The 19,452-nt window shown below is 40.3% G+C and overlaps 1 protein-coding gene across 1 annotated transcript in view; it reads right to left on the reverse strand.

The window, feature by feature from the left end:
* Positions 1–19,452, reverse strand: part of atrn (attractin) — a 166,361-nt gene that overhangs the window by 12,599 nt on the left and 134,310 nt on the right. The window contains 1 exon segment of the mRNA XM_034235325.1: positions 11,354–11,461. Within this exon segment, the coding sequence (XP_034091216.1) occupies positions 11,354–11,461 (108 nt within the window).

Here is a 19,452-nt window from a genome sequence, read left to right on the forward strand (position 1 = left end):
CACACACACACACACAGTGTAATCGTACACATGGGAAGCGGGGCAGTAATGATATTCAGGCTTTGACCCATTTTACACAATTATTCTCTGCTCCGTCTCTCTGAGGCGTACCTTTCATACCAGCAGGATACGCAGGCTGACACAGGTAGCTGGGGAAGTGGCACAAAGTCCGGGTGGGTGGGTGGGTGTGTGTGTTCAGTGTGATTTTGTAGAACAGGGGGAATTTGGTATTTGTGCCTCTGCAGATGTGTGTCTTGCTGTTTATAGCACATGTGTAACTGTGATGTGTTCAGGGACGATCTGACAGACACTTTATCCTCTGTTATTTGCACTGTAGATAATAAACCCTTTCAGACATGCCCTTCACTCGGTAAATGTGCAGGTAATGTCTGCTTTACGTATGAATAAGCCCTAGAATCATTTTTCCTGTAAAAGCCACCAGTGCAATCTTACTGGGGTTTGGAAATTTTCACATTTCTATAGCACTCCCTGTCTTATAGAAATGTCTAGCTGTGCTTTCAAAGGCTGCAATTATGGTCCTCAGAAGACACACTAACGTCTTTGTACACCGAAAGTAAACATGTTTAAAGAAACATTCATGAAAAGGCCTATGAAAGGGAAAGTATCTCTAAATGCAACCTGGAGGAATTTGTACTGGCCTTTAAGAACATTGCAATTCATTTGATATTTAATTATCACCTCACACAAAAACGACTTTAATTAAGCAATTTATTTAACTTTTTTAAGCTATTTCTCTTATGTCAGTTTATTTATTTTATACCTATTCTGCTGCATGCAATTGGAAAATAAAGAGAGAGAAGATGTCAAACCTAGGAAAGAAACACAAGTAATCATCCGTTTGCCTTCATTTTCTCATTTCATCAACGGCAACTGCTAAACGTGTGAATATCCATCATAAAGCTTTAAGCCCCTGTCACACTGTCCCGAAATGTACACACGAATATTGAATTGTGAATTTCGCACGAAGATGGCCCGAACCACACACGAAGGCAACATTTACATTACATTTAAGACATACAACCGCAACAAAAGTAACACAAACAATTATGTTAAAGTACTATGATACTGTACTGATATTTTCAGACTGCCGGAGCCTGAGAAACTCCACCGGCGGTCATACGATGGCTTAGATGCCCTCACGAATGGCCCGATGTTGCTACGATCACAGCCGAATTTGAACATTTCCTTTATCGTGTGTCCATCGGGTGTCAATTTCGGGACAGTGTGACAGGGGCTTTACATACAGCATGTGAGGATTTAAAGAAATATCTGAGTCATAAGCTAACCTCATCATTGCTTGGACTTTGTTAAACTAAATACAGTGAACAGAATTGTATGTCTGATAAGAACATGTATTAGGTATAATTACACTTGGAAAGCTGCGGCTCCACTTTCTCTTTGTAATTGTCAAATAAAAGCTGTTAAAGGAACAATTCTGTCAATAGTGTTTTTATGAAATCCCAGAAGCCAATTATTGTAAAAGATGACAAAGGTGGCACAAGAACACGTCTTCTATGTCTGAAGGGGCTTACAGGGTGTTTGTGTATTGTCTGAATGTGTGGATATTTTTCTATGCAGCTGAATAATTACCATGTCCATGTCTGTTTGGACATAAAAGGTTATTAGGAGGTTGTGTTTTTGTGTGCATGCCTCTGAGCTTGCAGTAATGTTCATCTGCGTTGATCCTGCACTCACACGCATGCAGCGTTACAGCCCCCCCCCCCCCGGTAACTGACAGGGGGAAGAGTTCAGCAGCAGATAAATCGCCTGCTGGAAACACTGCAGTCTAACCAGCAGCATCATCCACAACACGCAGACAATAACAAATACTCAGACATGTTTGGATACCAGCGCTACAGTATGTGCAGAACCTCAACTCTGACACGCTGTATTTCTGACAATAAATCATTAAAACAATGCCATGACTTTGAGGAACGATCGTGAATAATGTCAACAGACAAAGAAAAGGGGTCACTGCTTTGTTTTACAACCTCTCCACCTTCAGCTCGCTCTTTCTTTCTCTCGTCACATCACGTTTATTTAAACACCTCAAAATGAAGACAATTTTGTCCCAAAGTGCTTTACAGTCTACAGATTCAGACACACTTGTGAAACCTTATCAAAGAAAAACAGAGCTCCTTCTATTACATATGTTTCATAAAATAAATGTACTTCCCCTGCCTTTACTCCGCTTCATTTGTGCTTCAAAAATGGCTTTCTTGAGCCTTCCTCGTTTTTCGGAGGTGCAACTTCTATAATTCAATCGTCAACTTTAATTCTAACATGAATTTAAATGACATTTAATGATATGTTCAAACTATAATAATAAGTCTTTGGCATTAACAAAGGTCCATAGCTGAAAAGATTGGCAGGTCTTTTAACAACCAGCCATTACACACTAAGCAAAGCAAATGCAAAATGAAAACAGAATGTTGACATCACAGACGAGAAGCAACAATCTCCTGGAAAATGAAGGGACATCTTTAAAAAGTGGTTTTAATTAGGAGGTGCAACTCATCGTACCTTGGGGTGCATTTGCTTGTAGAAATAAACAGCATGAAGGTGTCAGGAGTAATTTGATTGTGACATTCATAAATGCTTCACACAGCACTTATGTCTCATCATGTGTGCTTTGCAACAACTTCTTTGTCTCACATGAACTGCTTGAATGAATGAATTGTGTTAACAATGACACGGACGTTTCCAACCATCATATTAAGTGACACTGCGAGTTACAATCTGGAAGACCTGCGTTAGGATCTCTTTGGCGGCAAATTACTGAGCGCCAAGCTTTAAATACAGGTGTGTGGATTCTTTCTTTCCAGGGATCAACGCTAGTGATTTTTCGAAGGAGTCACGCCAAACACACCCAGGGAGTAAAACTAGAAAAATGACAGCTTTCATTGTACGGCCACTGCCTCAATCTACCTTGTGTTACTTTCTTCTGCAACAGCTAGAGACAGAAAGACAGCAAACTAAATAACAGTTTAATGAGGTTAAGGTAATTCCTAGCATTATCATAATTAGCATTTAAAGGAGAAAGACTTATTTTATACAACGAAAAGTGGATGTGGATTGGTAATAGTGCAAGTGTGGAAAGCCAGACGCATGCAATTCTTAAATTATTGTGTACATCGAATCGCAGACACATCTACTTAACTGCAGCCGTGTACAGATGTGCAACTTCTTTAAAAAGGAGCACTTTGGCTATATAATTATATAACGAGAGGCTATTCAAGAATGTAAATAGTACATTGATTGGTTAATACTAAAACATCTTATCCAAATAACGTCGCACAAACAAACAAAGGAGTTTTATTGTGCACAAAGACCTATTGTCTTTTATCTTAATTGTTATTCATGTCAAGATTATTCTGGAAAGAAAAAGCAGCGAGAAGAAGCACTAGAATGAGACAAGACATATTTTCAATTAAGTCAACATTTGAAATCTAAAAAAACATCAAGTGCAAATCCTATTAATTACAGTTTGAAAGACTTGTATATATGGAAGCACTTTGGAGACGCTTCTTTAAAAACTCACGAGAGAGGTGGGAGTATCCTAATTCAATACTGAAAGGGAGCAAATGTCACTTTTGATTTCCAGTTGACTGCAGTAAAAGCTTGCATTGTCCCTCAAGGAGATTCATTCATATCATTTACAGCTTTGTGAGATAAATGAGTGATGACTCAATAACAAGAATCATTTATTTCCATTTTCAAAATGATGATCATTAATACACGGATTGATAATAAATGGGAATAAAAACTACTGATAACTATTCCAATAGAACATTAGCTGGTGCAATATCGCACTTGGGTAATTTCGCTTCCCAATCTCTTGGTACCATCATTTTTCCAATTGTAAACACACTGGATGAGGAAAACATTTCGCCCGAGGCACAAACAGACGTGTGGACCGGAGAAAACCAAGCCTGGCTCCATCGCTTCTGGCAAGGCCAAAATAATTGTTTCATCTCTTCTCTGCTCATCATAACCTGAAAACATCTATACTCTATAAGTACAACAACAAAAAAAGGAGAGGAAGACTGACAGCTTTTAATTTCACAGCTTAGGGCTGTCTTTAGACATTCTGCCAAGTCCAATTTCCACTGCGGCAGCTGCAGGGCGCTCTTAGGTTCGCGCTTGTTTACGTGTGTGTCTCTTATTTTCCAACACCAGCCTCTCATATTCATACCGGAGAGGGAATATGCACTTCAGATACATTTTCAATAGGAAGAGCCTGGGCGTCAGACTGAAATAGAAAATGACAGTCGGATCATTTTGATTTAAATAATCAGTTCTGTTGAGTGTTCATCAGCGGCTATAGTATCCAGTGTACCACCTCGATTTCAACTTCACAAGCAACGTGCTTCACTTTACCTTTTTGGAGAAAAACAAAAACAGTACACACAATTTATCTCCGTCAACACACACCTTAACTGTATGTTTTCCTGAGTGGACAATAAGGGGGGGAAACAAAAACAACACGCATTGGAAATTAAATTGTGCATTATTGTAAGCTCTTTATGCATTCTGCATTTTTGGGTTGTTGTTTTTTTGAAGATTTCCCCAGGAAAGGTAGAGTCTCGTCCTGTGGTGTTCTTCAGAAGCTGTGTGTTAATAACATTCCCCAGCAGATGCCTTTGTCTTTATAGCGTTGAAGTCTTCTCCCTTCACTCCCCCCAGCCCAACCTCCCCCTCAGCACCTCGGAGAGTTATCTGGACCGGCCAGGCAGAGCGGCAAGGGTTTTGTTAAATTACCTCCAGTAATTAGCCCAGCACGTAGGATAGCTGCTGAGCCCACACAGACACACAAACACACACAGGTGATGTGGGCTCCGCTTTCATTGCATTCATCTCCACTCTCACAGCAGCTGGGGATGACTCTTCCTCCCCCCCCCCCCAGCGACAGAATGAGTCACACCCCCCGTCGCTGTGACTCACGAGGTACAGCCAACTTCCACTGGGCCCACTTTGATGAGTTTTTATCCAGTTGGCTTCTGTTTTGCTAAGGAAATGTTTTGCCAGCCTGTGATAATAACGCCATATTGCAAAGTATTTAAACAAAACACTGCAGAGAAATGAAGATAAACAAGATAAGTTTAGGTGAATTAAAATGCTGGTTATCAATCTGAAACACAACCGGGAAACTCAACACAAAGTGGATCAGATAGAGCGCAGCTTTCAGTGCCCTTGAGCTCTACAATCTAATGCAAGTTAAAATGTTATTTAGTGCCATTAGCTGCTCGGACCAGAAACTAGTAGTTGAACTAAGGCATTTATTTGTGAAAGAAGAATATTTTCGTGAAATATTCGATTTTTAAAAAAACCTTTTGCCTCAATAGGTGTCATATTTGGCACTGTCCCGTCTTTCTCTTACCTAACTTCAGGTTAAACTTTAAGTAAAAACTTCATACCTTCTGACCTGACGCTCAAATCAATTGAGAACATTTCTGCGTTCCTTAGGGCGGGTTCACACCTAAAGGCTCGATTCCTGAATCTTCCCAACGCTACGTGACTATTATTGTCTCATTTGTGGTTTAATGAACAGTAAATGGATCGGATCCAGAAGTAGCAAATGCACAAATGGGCTACTAGTTCACTTAGTGTTTACACCAGAGATGAACCCCACACGACGAGGGTCGGAAAAAAACCCTTCAACACCCTACCAGTGTTCACACAGACCCAGAGGATCGCACCAAGGAAGATACAACTCAGCAGAGTTCAGTTTAACTGGACAAAACAAGACTGATGTGAACGCGCCCTAAAACAGTTCAGCACTATCCTCCCTCCTGGTAACCAGTAGACAATACCACAATATACTGTATAGTGTTTGGCCTGTTCTCTTTTCCACATCAGATGGAATTTATCCGTCTGCTTTCTTCATGCCTCCTCACCTGTTTGAATCTGAATGTATGAAAGTCTTTAAACGCATTTATCTATTAGAAACAATCATAAATCCGTATCTCTTTGGTGTTTTTATCCTTACTTTTTCTAACACTGGCCATCATAGAATTTAAGATTATCAGCTGAATGTGTGTGAGTGGAGGTAGATAGCTGCAGATAACGGTGCACACAATCATGTTAGATAAACCAGAACTGTTTCTTTGCTGCACCCCTTTTCTTTTCATTTTTTTTGCATTAAATGTCCCGATTTCCTCCCGTCCCACGGTATCTATAAATAAAAGCAGAGCAGAAGGCGTCAGCAAGGTAATCATCTGCCCGTGATGCCGGGCCGCAAGCTCCATTTGGCAGAAGCCGAGTGAATATATCTCATCGGCGGAGCAAGTTTGGACTTCCCACCGAGGCTATAAACAACTTTAATGATCCTCAGCTCACTGTGCGACGCCCCGGCCCCCCGTATACTCCAATTGCAGGGTCTTAATACACTACTGTAGCATCCTGATAAAACAGCATGGAAACAAGGAGGAACCTATTCCGAGTCGCTCAATCTGAGCCGGGAGGAGATAGGATAGTGCGCTCACCGCTGGAGCTGGTAAAGGCAAAGAAAGCTGAGGAGGAAGATCTAAATTGAATCTCTGCTTTTGGGATGCTCCTATTCTGATGGAGAGGAGGAGAGCACGCCGGGAAGAATGGAAGAAAAGAGTCAAGATGGGGGGAGAAAAAGGCAAAGCACAGACGGAGGAGGAGGAGGGCGCCTGATTCCCACAACAAGTTGGATGTCACCTGTCTACACTACACAGCACCACACACACACACACACACACACACACACACACACACACACACACACACACACACACCACACACACACACACACACACACACACACACACACACACACCACACACACACACACACACACACACCCACACACACACACACACACACACACACACCACACACACACACACACACACACACACACACACAACACACACACACACACACACACACACACACACACCACACACACACACACACACACACACACACACACACACACACCACACACACACACACACACACCAGATAGGATCGGTGAATGGCCGGTAAATTAAAGAACACGATCCTAAAGTAAGGATAACAGACAGGCGACCAGAGAGAGGAGGAGAACAGATACAAAGAGGGGAAACCGTTAACATAATAGGAAGGTTTAACAAAGCAGGTAAAAAAAAGACACAAGATTTTTACATTTAAGAAAAGACATAGAAATGGAAAAAGATTTTGTTTAGAGAAGGAGAAAAATATATGAAAATGGGTTAACAAACAGGGAAGAAGAGAAGGAAGACAAATCAGGAACACATTGAGAACACAATGCTAAAAAAAGTAAAGCGAGGAGAATGGCAGACGGAAGAGGAGAGAAAGATAAAAGAAGAAGAAAAAGGATGATAATACAAAGAAAAGCAATATGTGATAAATATGAGAAGGTAAAACTGGATAGGAGAAAAAGAAAGGGAGAGAGAAAGGAGAGGGCATGTTAGGAAAAAGGAAGGGGCGTGTGATGAATTGCAAAGAACATGGGAGGAAAAGAACAGAGCTTAAAAATAGGACAAGGAAAGAAGAATTGCAAAGAGAGAAAATAAAAAGGACAAAATAACAAGAAAGAGAAAGAGTCAAGAACATTAACAAAAAGGACAACTCAAAAACAGAAGAAGTAAGGAAGAATAGAGCGGATAATGGAGAACGAGGAGGAAGCGGGTAGTTTGGGCTGGATTTGATTAGGTCTGATCTTCCCTCGGGGCCTCTGGGAGTGTGTTGCAGCTGAGCCCCTGAGATGCATGGCCCCTGTCAGAGCCAGGCCCCCCAGCCTCCCTGCTGAAACAGCGCTATAATTCTGCCCTACATCTGCATTCAGAGGTCATTCATCACAAAGTGCACAGTCACAGGTATACCGGCCTGCAGCTACGCGCCCGCCAAATACTCTGCAGCTGCAGTTCCTATAACTCTGCACTATTTCTACTCTAAATGTGCTCAATGTCTGCATTTGAAATCTGCCCCAGCCTGCTTTAATTCTGCTAATGCATCAAACTCTTCTCTACAGCAAAGACTTCTCAACTACTTTCTCCAACTCAGCTTAATCTTGATGTTGTTAATCTACTACTTCAACAGGCTGGAGGTCTTCTTTTAATCTGGTATTCTGTTCAGTATGTTTTAATTGACTTCAACACCACTGAGCTTGAACTCTTTTAAAATCTATTTGATGATTTTGAGACTAAATCTGCTTAACCTCTTAGACCCCACGGACCCTATGGCGAGTCCGAAACCACAACATCTGCAAGTAACAGTGTCTGAGGGCTTCTTAAGATTTAATAAACTATGAATGTTTCATATCCATGTAACGGGAAGAAACTCAGCTAACTGATGATTTTTTTTGTCTGCCCTTGGCTAAATCGAAAGAGTTAAATCAGCATATTCTCACAGCTAAATCATTTGTCATGTTATGAACTCTGCCAGATTCACACATCAAAGTCTGCTTACAGGTCTTAAGGAGTACAACTGCGTAGGTACAAGTATGTTGGGTCCAAGGAGAGGGCTACATGAAGTCTGATAAGTTGCACTGAGTTATGTCACCTGAGTCAGTGTCATTTGGGGTTTCATAGGAACAAGTTGGCATTTCTCAATGTAACTAATGGGGATGTTAATGTATGGAAAATGACTTATTATTCCTCAGCAAAGAAGCACAAGAAAATCTAGCAGTGCAAACCAAACAACAGTATGAAACAATAGCAACCAAATGTAATTCATTGATTCAACACGTTATTTGGCCCAATTAAATATTAAAACAAATGGTAAATGGACTTCATTTATATAATAATAATAATACATGAGACTTGTATAGCGCTTTTCAGGAAACTCAAAGACGCTTATAGTGCATATAGTGCTTAATCCAGTCTTTACAACTCCTCAAAGCGCTTTATATATCTACAAAAATCATTCACACATTCAGTCCCATTGTTACAGAGGCAGACTCCCATGCAAGGTGTCCCCTGCTTCAGCCATTCAGAGCAACTGGGGGCTAAGATCAAAGCTAAACCCTTCAGATTGGAAGAAGACCGCACAACCTCACTGCACGATTTTGGGAAAAAATCTTATTGCGATTTCGATTTGCGATATCTGTTTTTAAGCGACCCAATGGAAGTGTATTGTAAAATGTGGCCATATCTCCGACTAGGAAGGTTGCATCAACATGCTCCCGTCTCTAGCAGCCTGAGCTACGAGTGAAATAACTAAACTTACATGAAACTTCCGTTGGGTTGCTTTAAAGTCAAGCTTCAGTTTAAGATTCACCCTGTAATAGAAAACATGTGATGGAGCATTACTAACCTGACCCAGATGGTTTGTTTCACCAAACCATCTAGGAAAGCTCCATTGGAAGCCATTTGGAAAGGGCAGGCACTTTCAAAAATACTTGGCAGGTGATTGGATCAATCTGTCTATCACCTTCTATCATGGGCCACTTCTGATTGGTTAACAATGGCTGGTACATGTGGAACACAGCACTTGTGATTGGTGTGGATGAGTGACACACAAGAAGAAGAAAGAAAAAAAAATCGCAGGCTTTGCGATTTGATAATCGCATCATTTAAAATCGCGATTTCGATTTAAAATCGATTAATCGTTCAGCCCTACCTCACTGCCACAGAGACATTTGTTGTAGTCAAGCTAAAACATCGGAAAGTGAGGGGTTGTGCCAGGTCTGACGGGTTAAATAAAATTCCCACTAAATCTTCACTTCAGGATCTACATTAAGAACGTAAACCTAACAATGCACGCCCAACAGCAGGACCAAGATATATTCTATATTTAGAGATTTAATGAAGACCGTCTTTCACTCTCTTTGTTGCACTCCTATCTTGAAATGGCTTGGCTCCAACACATCCATATTGACAGAAGTTGCTACCTTCAATTTCTCTATCAGTGTTTGAAACACACAGATGGTCCTCTGCACCGACACAAGGCTGCTTCCTAAAATGAATCGTGACTTTAATAGGCTTTCTTCATTTTTCATGCCAGCAACCATTTCCTGTGAGTAGGTGTTGAATAAGTACTTATTTTTCCAAATGAAGAATAAACCTAATTTCTAAGTATACTGTAGGCTGGATCTACAATATGCAAGTCTTATCTGCATGTGTTTAGCTCCAGGGTTAACTGAATTCATTCTCATTAGAATTCATAGTCTATCCGCAATAACTGGCTGTAACGCAGTGTGTTACTCATCATCATCATCACCGGCCTTCACTCTGTCAGCTAACGTACACTGCATTGACCCATATCATGTGTGTTACACCTGCACTACATTTCAAACTCTTCCACACAGCCAAGCTCAATTTAGCCTTCTTGGCTTTTTGAAATCTAATGAACACTTTGAAGAAGACTCAAGATGATTAAGAGAAAACCAGGAGTGGACAGTGACTAAGTACATTTGAGCGACCTTGAGGTTATAGAATAGAATCGTTTAATGTCATTATACATGTACAATGAGATAATAATAAATGCTTCTCCCTTTCAAGGGTGCCATCAAAACAAAAACAAAACATCACAACATAAGACAACAAAATACACGCAGCATACATACTTAGGAATAAGGAATAAAGTGCAGTAATTATGTCCAGGAGTATAAAAATAAAATCTGTAATGTAATAAATAATAATAATAATAATAGTGTGTATTTATAATAATAGTAATGATATATATGTATGTATATGTATATGTACAGAGTCACATTGATTCACATGATTTCAGGTGTTAAGAGCAATGATGGCTCTTGGGAAAAAACTGTCTTTGAGTCTGTTTGTTTTGGATGTGATACACCTGTAGCGCCTGCCGGAGGGCAGCAGGTTGAACAGGTGAAAGCCGGGGTGTGAGCTGTCCTTGATGTTAGGGAATAATTTGCCTAGGTATTCAACCTTTGACACAGTTCATAATTTTCTCCTCTCACTGTCTCCTTTCCCATGGCATAGTTCTACGGCCTTGGGTATTGCTGCTATCTCTTTTAAGGAGGGGCAGCTTGGACTGATATTGCACTAATATGATCCTGGTTGGACTTTTGCAAAAATATTTATACAGAACAAAGATTGTTTTGAGTTTTGTAGTATATCATTTGTGGGCTGTAACATCTCTGCAGTACAATACTAACCCATTTTGTCTTTGGATTGAATGTTGTTCTAGTTCATATTGCAATTTTGTAAAAGATCTGATGAATGTTTCAGCCCTAGTGAGGAATATCTATCACCATAAGGGACTGTATCACAAACTGCTGTCAACCGACACAAGACTGAGCTCCAGCTGAAGGGAGGACGAGCAATCAGTCCTCAAGGGTTTTCACGGTGATCACTCAAAAATGAAAGAATAAAAAGGTTGTGCTCACCTTGACGTTTCCTCCTATCAGGTCAGGTGGCTCCTCGTCCGTCTCCAAGGCAACGTTGATGGTGGCGAAAGGCCGGCTAGCCATCTGTTGCATCTCCCTCAGCAATTGCTAGGGAGGAGAAGAAGAGGAGGGTGAAGGTCAGTGACAGCTGAACACAGACCGTCTATCCTCCAGTCAAGGCAAGGAGGGGAAAAGTATTCAAATCGTCCACTCAAGGAAAGTAAATACACAGTAAAGAAAAACGTATATAGTGTTGTAAGTACAGGTCATCACGTACATATGTGACCTAACATTGTCATTGTCATAACTACACTATAGCTATGTACGTATGACTAATAAAAAAGCCTTGAGAGCCATGGGATGCATTGTTAATATACAGTAGATATTGGTAGAAGTACAAATTGTCAAGAATGGTGCTTTTAATGCTTTATAAATCAGTAGCGATTGTTAGTAATCTATAACAAGTAATAGAGCTACAACAATAGATTGAATGACAAAAATAAATAAAATCAACAACAGTTTGATAAACAATACATCTTTAAAGTACAATTCATGCAAAACATGGTCAGAGTGCTTTTTCGGCCTCTCAAGTGTGGACATTCCCTACTTTTCTCTGTGTTAGTTAGAACAGGCTGCAAGTCAAACGTGTTGGGAAAAAACACACAACTAATTGATCATTTGAAATACTAGCCCTTTAGCTCTTCAAGGAAGTCAAATGGCTACCAAGTGATGTGATGCGTTCATTGTGTGGAGAGTTTTTCTATAATAAAAAAAAAAGAGCTTGACACGATCTGTTGGCCTCTGTCTCATTAAAGTGAGTCGTTGGCAGAGAAAAGGGGCAAGTAAAGGGCAGCGCTGCGATTCAACATGAAAGCACACGGTGAGATCACACATTACTGTGTGGACGTGTGTTCAGGGGGGGGTCAGAGCGTACGCACGGAGGGGTCAAAGCGTACGCACGAGGGCAACGACCTCTCGACAGACTCCTCCACAGCTTGTAATTAATCTGCTGAGCGTTTTCATCCCCCTGTGACGCTGTCAATTGTATTGACATGTTAGCCCTTCCTCTGGAAATGTAATTCCTTATAATTATATCCTTACCAAGTGTTATACAAATAGCTGGAGGCAAAGTCTCTTTCTGTCCACGGTAGAGCCTGACAATTTAATGTCCTGGATTCTCTTTGTAAAGCAAGCCAGCTCATTAAATTCCTGTGTGTGTGTGTATATGTGTGTGTATATGTGTGTGTGTGTGCGCGCTGTATCCAAATCTCCATACACTGGTGTAACAGCTGGGAGAGGAGAGGCTGAACCTTTATTTTACTGGAGTCACTACTTTTAAAAAGGAATTGTTTAACATTTTAACAGTTTAATATTCTGAATAAAAAAATGACGTCGATGCCACTTTCATCTCTATTCTGATTCTGATATAATAAAAGCATTCTATCAGCACTGCTAAAACTCATTACACACAAATCTGAGCATTAATAACGTTTTATAAACAAAATATTCAATAAATCAATGTTTATTTATATAGCCCAATATCACAAATGTTACATTTGTCTCAGTGGACTTCACAGTTTGTACAGAATATCAGTATGACAATATGACACCCTTTGTCCTTAGACCCTCTGTCCTTAGACCCTCACATCGTACAAGGAAAAACTTCCGGAGAAAACCCACAGTTTAAAGGGAAAAATGGGAAAAACCTCAGGGAGAGCAACAGAGGAGGGATCCCTCTCCCAGGACTGACAGACGTGCAATAGATGCCGTGTGTAAATTGAAAAGATATATATAAAAAAATATTCCATTGCCATCGCCAGTAGAGAAGTATTTTTTTGTGATTTTGTGTCTCTTGTCTGTGTTTGTTTATCTCATAAACACACAGGAAATAGGGTTATTAAACACTAGTTTGTTATTAAACAGAGTTACTATTCATTCTTTCTTTCAAACTCTCAAGCCAGACTTGGTGATTGTTTAAAAGTGGGATGACTTACAAGGATATGAAAGAGTTTTATTCAGTTTCTGTGGAGTTTAACGTGGTAAAATCCATCAATCAATCGATGGAGTCTGGTGGTTTTAAAGAGGCAAATATTTCCATAAGGTTAAGCATCTTTTCCTTTAGCATGTTAAAGTTGAATAAGTTGAATAAGTCATGCACCAAATGTACCAAATATTTAGTGATGACAGCTTATAGCTCTTCTTTGAGAGTTTGCAAGAGAAATAGAGCAATTTTCCAAACATAACCTTTCCTAGTAATGGGATGGCAATCATTATTCCTGACATTTTTATATACCAAAGGATACATCAATTAATCACATCGGCAGATTAATCCGTACATTATTCTTATATGCAGCGCTAAACCACTCAAAGCTTTTCACCATGTCTTACAAATTATTAAGGTTAACATTACACTTAATTAGGTGACCTAAAATAAGGACACACACACCTACCATGTATACATCACTTCAGGGGACATTACATTAGCCGCATTCACACCGCAGGACTTTCCCTGGTACTTTGGTTCTTTAGTTCCGTTAATACCAATAATGTCGCGTTCACACCGCCGGGACTACTCAGTGCCGGGAACTCTTTTGGCCATTTTCAGTCCCTGCTAGAGAGGTGGTACGAACCTGGTGATAAAAGAGTGCCAATTTCTATTCTATTTCTATTGGCTGGGCGAATTGCAAACCACGCCCCGTTAGACTCTGATTTTTTTTTGTTAGGCAGCCATTTTTTTCCTCGCTACAAAACCACATCCACACCTGAGCAAGTCGTTTTTTTGTACTTTAAAGCAGTTATGACCACACGTACTACAACACCGGAGCGGTGGAATGATGAGGAAGTGTCGGCGCTTCTGGCAATTTACTCTGAGGACGGGATGCAGCAGCTTCTACAGAAAGCAGTTCCCAACTCCAAATGTTTTGAGCGATGTTCGCAAAAGCTACTTGAGCTGGGAATCGTGCACAGTGCACACGGATGCCGGGTAAAAATAAAGAAACTCAGGCAGGACTATAACAAAATTAAAGACCACAATAATAAGAGTGGTAACGATTTTCTATTGTTATTATATATATATATTGCCACTGTTTTTTTAATACTGACACCTAACTTGCACTAAGGTGTGTCTGCTGCTATATATATTGCCACTGTTACATTGTTTTGAAACTATTTACACTTTATTTTACATTTCACACTTTTATTTAACTTCAATTTACACGCATACGACACACCTGGAACAGCGTGATGCCGTTATTGTTATGTCTTGACTGTGCAATAAAACAAACAAACTGGCGACGCTTTATTTATTGTGTCCCACCCCAAATTTGCAGAATAGAAGAATGTGAGAGCAGACAGGTGTCGGTGGTTGAATTTATCTACAATGTTGCAACCTTGTGCAGCAATGGCAGGGGCAGAAACACAAGTCTTACACACAGAAACACAAGTCATTTATCATGTCATTTGTTTGAGATAAATAAGGGAAAAACACCAAACAAGGCTTAATGTCCTTTTCCAAAATCAGCCTGAGGGGGTAATATATAATAAATACATAAAGATAAAGTCCATTGTTATAATGGGGTATTTTATTTGTAAATTACCCTTATGAACTCCATCATGTCTGAGGTCGGAAAGTAAACAAACGCCTCATACAGCGGGTGGGCTTTATACCCCCTCCCCCGTGTAGTTCTTCTTCTCTCGTTTTTTTTTGTACTCGCCGTGAAGTGGTTTTGCGGCCTGCCAGTAAACCCAGAGATGAAGAAGACGAAGTGACGTCAGCGTAATCTTGCCTCAGGGAAAGTACTGCGGTGTGAATGCGATTGGCACTAGCCCCCTGGCGGATTCAGTGCCGTGGTACTTTAGTGCCGGCACTAAAGTACGGCAAGTCCTGCGGTGTGAAAGCGGCTATTGACTTACATGCATTTCCTGGAGACTTATCCTAACCTTAACCAACACTTGCCTAACCCTAACCCTTACCCTAATCCTAACCAAGTCTTCACCCTAAAATTAATGATTCCCCTTATGGGGACCTCCAATTTGTCCCCATAAGGGAGGCGAGTCCCCACACGTGACTGTGTAAACAGATTTAGGTCCCCACAAGTGCTAATGCTATTATCTTACGAAAATATAGAAGGCAAATCAGTCACAACAAACAACCAGACACTATAACTAGAAACTATGCGATAAATAACGGTGGAACAATAACAATCCAATGGCAGAGAGTTGCTTCATTAGCAGACACAGATACAAACAGGCCTAAGCATCAGACATGCCCCGGTGTAACGTCTTGTTTCCTCGCTGCCACCACAGCAGTCAGCGTGCAGGAACTAATGAAAACACACATGAGGAACTTTTTGTCATGATTAGACAACCCACTGTGGGAAGTGTCTGGAAGCCAAAATATGGAGCTGTGAGATGACTGCTGGGTGCGTAGAAACACAGAACCCACAGGACTCTGCCGTCTCAAACTGGAGTCAGTTTGTCTCTGACAGAAATAAAATACAATCTATTAATCATAGCTCTTAATAAGTACTTATACAATATGGGACTTTCTTTCCAACTAACTAAAGCCAGAACTCTTTAAAAACAGGTGTCACTCTGAGGTAAGGTAATGGATTTCAAGTGAACATGGGCTGCATGTTTAATGGGATTCAGTGTTTTGGCTTCAAGCCTTAAGCCTGTTTTGGTTTTCCACAATTAAAAGAACAAGATGGTCTGCGATATTGATGTAGCGCTGACACATATATAAATATAAGATTGAATATCATCTTATATTTTGGATATTGTTGTCTTTTTTTGGTTTTAAAAGCTGAATTTGAGGAGAATGGTTATGAGGCCAGAGCGTCAGAACTAAAATGAATGAATTCAGTAAAGCAGAAATCGGTTTATTCAGTTTTTGATAAAAAAAGCCTTGGTGCAAATGTATTTATATTTTTCTAATAGAAGATGAACTATTAAAAAGTCTAACTTTTATGCACATAAAGTATTTTTGCACTAGGAATGTAGTACAATATGGATGTGAAAAGGAAGTGATTTGATAATGACTCAACAGGCCGAGCAGCATGTGGTTCTGGGAGGCTAACGGCATGCAGGAGAAGCATAGATCAGATACATCCTTTCTCAACTTGAACAGCACAAAGCAACAGAATCGATTTAGTGGATAAAAAGCAGATGGAGCAGCGTCTGAATGATGCAGTAAACACAATTTATAGATTCATTCCACCTCCTTGCCTCTTTGCAAACAGCTAACCTTCGTTTGAACAGGGACACTAGGCTGAACTGGATCCCATATTCACAATAAAATATCATCTGAAGAAATTGAAACTGTCCAAAATAGATACACAGTGGGGCAAAAAAGCATTTAGTCTGCCACCAATTGTGCAAGTTCTCCCACTTAAAAAGATGAGAGGCCTGTAATGTTCATCCTAGGTATACCTCAACTATGAGAGACAGAATGAGAAAAAGAAAAAAAAAAATCCAGAAAATCACATTGTCTGATTTTTAAAGAATTTATTTGCAAATTATGGTGGAAAATAAGTATTTGGTCAATAACAAAAGTTCATCTCAATACTTTGTTATATACCCTTTGTTGGCAATGACAGAGGTCAAACTGTAAGTCTTCACAAGGTATTCACACACTGTTGCTGGTATTTTGGCCCATTCCTCCATGCAGATCTCCTCTAGAGCAGTGATGTTTTGGGGCTGTCGCTGGGCAACACAGACTTTCAACTCCCTCCAAAGATTTTCTATGGGGTTGAGATCTGGAGACTGGCTAGGCCACTCCAGGACCTTGAAATGCTTCTTACGAAGCCACTCCTTCGTTGCCCGGGCGGTGTGTTTGGGATCATTGTCATGCTGAAAGACCCAGCCACGTTTCATCTTCAATGCCCTTGCTGATGGAAGGAGGTTGTCACTCAAAATCTCACGATACATGGCCACATTCATTCTTTCCTTTACACGGATCAGTCGTCCTGGTCCCTTTGCAGAAAAACAGCCCCAAAGCATGATGTTTCCACCCCCATGTTTCACAGTATGGTGTTCTTTGGATGCAACTCAGCATTCTTTCTCCTCCAAACACGTCTAGTTGAGTTTTTACCAAAAAGTTCTATTTTGGTTTCATCTGACCATATGACATTCTCCCAATCCTCTTCTGGATCATCTAAATGCTCTCTAGCAAACTTCAGACGGGCCTGGACATGTACTGGCTTAAGCAGGGGGACACGTCTGGCACTGCAGGATTTGAGTCCCTGGCGGCGTAGTGTGTTACTGATGGTAGCCTTTGTTACTTTGGTCCCAGCTCTCTGCAGGTCATTGACTAGGTCCCCCCGTGTGGTTCTGGGATTTTTGCTCACCGTTCTTGTGATCATTTTGACCCCACGGGGTGAGATCTTGCGTGGAGCCCCAGATCGAGGGAGATTATCAGTGGTCTTGTATGTCTTCAATTTTCTAATAATTGCACCCAGTTGATTTCTTCACACCAAGCTGCTTACCTATTGCAGATTCAGTCTTCCCAGCCTGGTGCAGGTCTACAATTTTGTTTCTGGTGTCCTTTGACAGCTCTTTGGTCTTGGCTATAGTGGAGTTTGGAGTGTGACTGTTTGAGGTTGTGGACAGGTGTCTTTTATACTGATAACGAGTTCAAACAGGTGCCATTAATACAGTTAACGAGTGGAGGACAGAGGAGGCTCTTAAAGAAGAAGTTACAGGTCTGTGAGAGCCAGAAATCTTGTTTGTTTGTAGGTGACCAAATACTTATTTTACCGAAGAATTTACCAATTAATTCATTAAAAATCCTACAATGTGATTTCCTGGATTCTTTCCCCCCATTCTGTCTCTCATAGTTGAAGTGTACCTAGGATGAAAATTACAGGCCTCTCTCATCTTTTTAAGTGGGAGAACTTGCACAATTGGTGGCTAACTAAATACTTTTTTGCCCCACTGTATATATATATATATATATATATATAGATATCTATATATATATATATCTATATATATATATATATATATATATATATAGCTTGTGCAATAAAAAGGTGCTCCAATATGGTTTCTTCCTCAAGTCAGCTTCTTTACGTACCATTTAGGATTTAACTTAACACGCTTTAAACACAGAAAAGTACACTTCTTATAAGTAAATGGAACGTTTGAAAGTCTTTCATTGGTTTAATTACTGGGTAGATACCATGTATACCATGTTGCAAATTGCATTTTAACCATTTTCTCAACTTTGGGTGAGCACAAAAAGCATTTAACAGAAATTGTATTTATTATTACTGTTAGAGAATATTTCTTCTCTCTTCCTAAGTGTCAAATAATAATTCTTCCTTACTCCTAAGATATTTAACCGTATTGCCTGTTGACGTTTACGACCAAACCCTGGCTCTGTTATCTCTCTTAAGGAATGGGAGGCTCCAGCTATCTTGATAAACCAGTTCAACTCTCGGTCACAAAATGGTTTACGGCTGTGGGAACGCTGGCTTTCTAAGCTCCACAGATGTTTACGCCTCCCTCAATATGCTCATTAACTCTCTGTAAACTAGTTAAAAGGTCTATCGAGAGATAGGCTGATCAGAATTGACATGACAACCCACCCGTGCAGTCAGAACCTTTTGCTGCTGTGACTTGTGATATGAATTCTCCGGCCGTTGACTTGTAAATAAACTACCAGTGTTTGACATCAAAGCTCCAACTTTCCTCGTGTCTCTCTGAGTCCTGACTCTCCATTGCTGCAGAAGTTTCCCTTACAATGACCATATACAGTTGATAGGAAACATGTTATCTAATAGATCACTCACACTTCTTACAGGTCAAAGTAGCGTTAGCATTTATTTAGTCGGGTTTCTCTTCCTGATCAATATTTACGCTTTTAGCTTTGTTTGGCTCTCCACCAGTCTCCACAGAGAATTGTTCACCAGCTAGTATGAAATGAAGTGTCGTCACTAACTTTATTATGCTTAAAATAACCAGGTACCTGCTGCCACTGAAAATTGGTTTGAGAGTCTTAACTTAAGACGACATTTGAAAGGTTGACTTCAAAGTGGGTGCTTTAACCACAGAGTACAAGCTTTTCCACATCAATAAAAAGGTAAAAAGTGCAAAAA

The sequence above is a fragment of the Gymnodraco acuticeps genome, unplaced genomic scaffold (genome assembly GCF_902827175.1).
Source record: "Gymnodraco acuticeps unplaced genomic scaffold, fGymAcu1.1, whole genome shotgun sequence".
NCBI lineage: Eukaryota > Metazoa > Chordata > Actinopteri > Perciformes > Bathydraconidae > Gymnodraco > Gymnodraco acuticeps.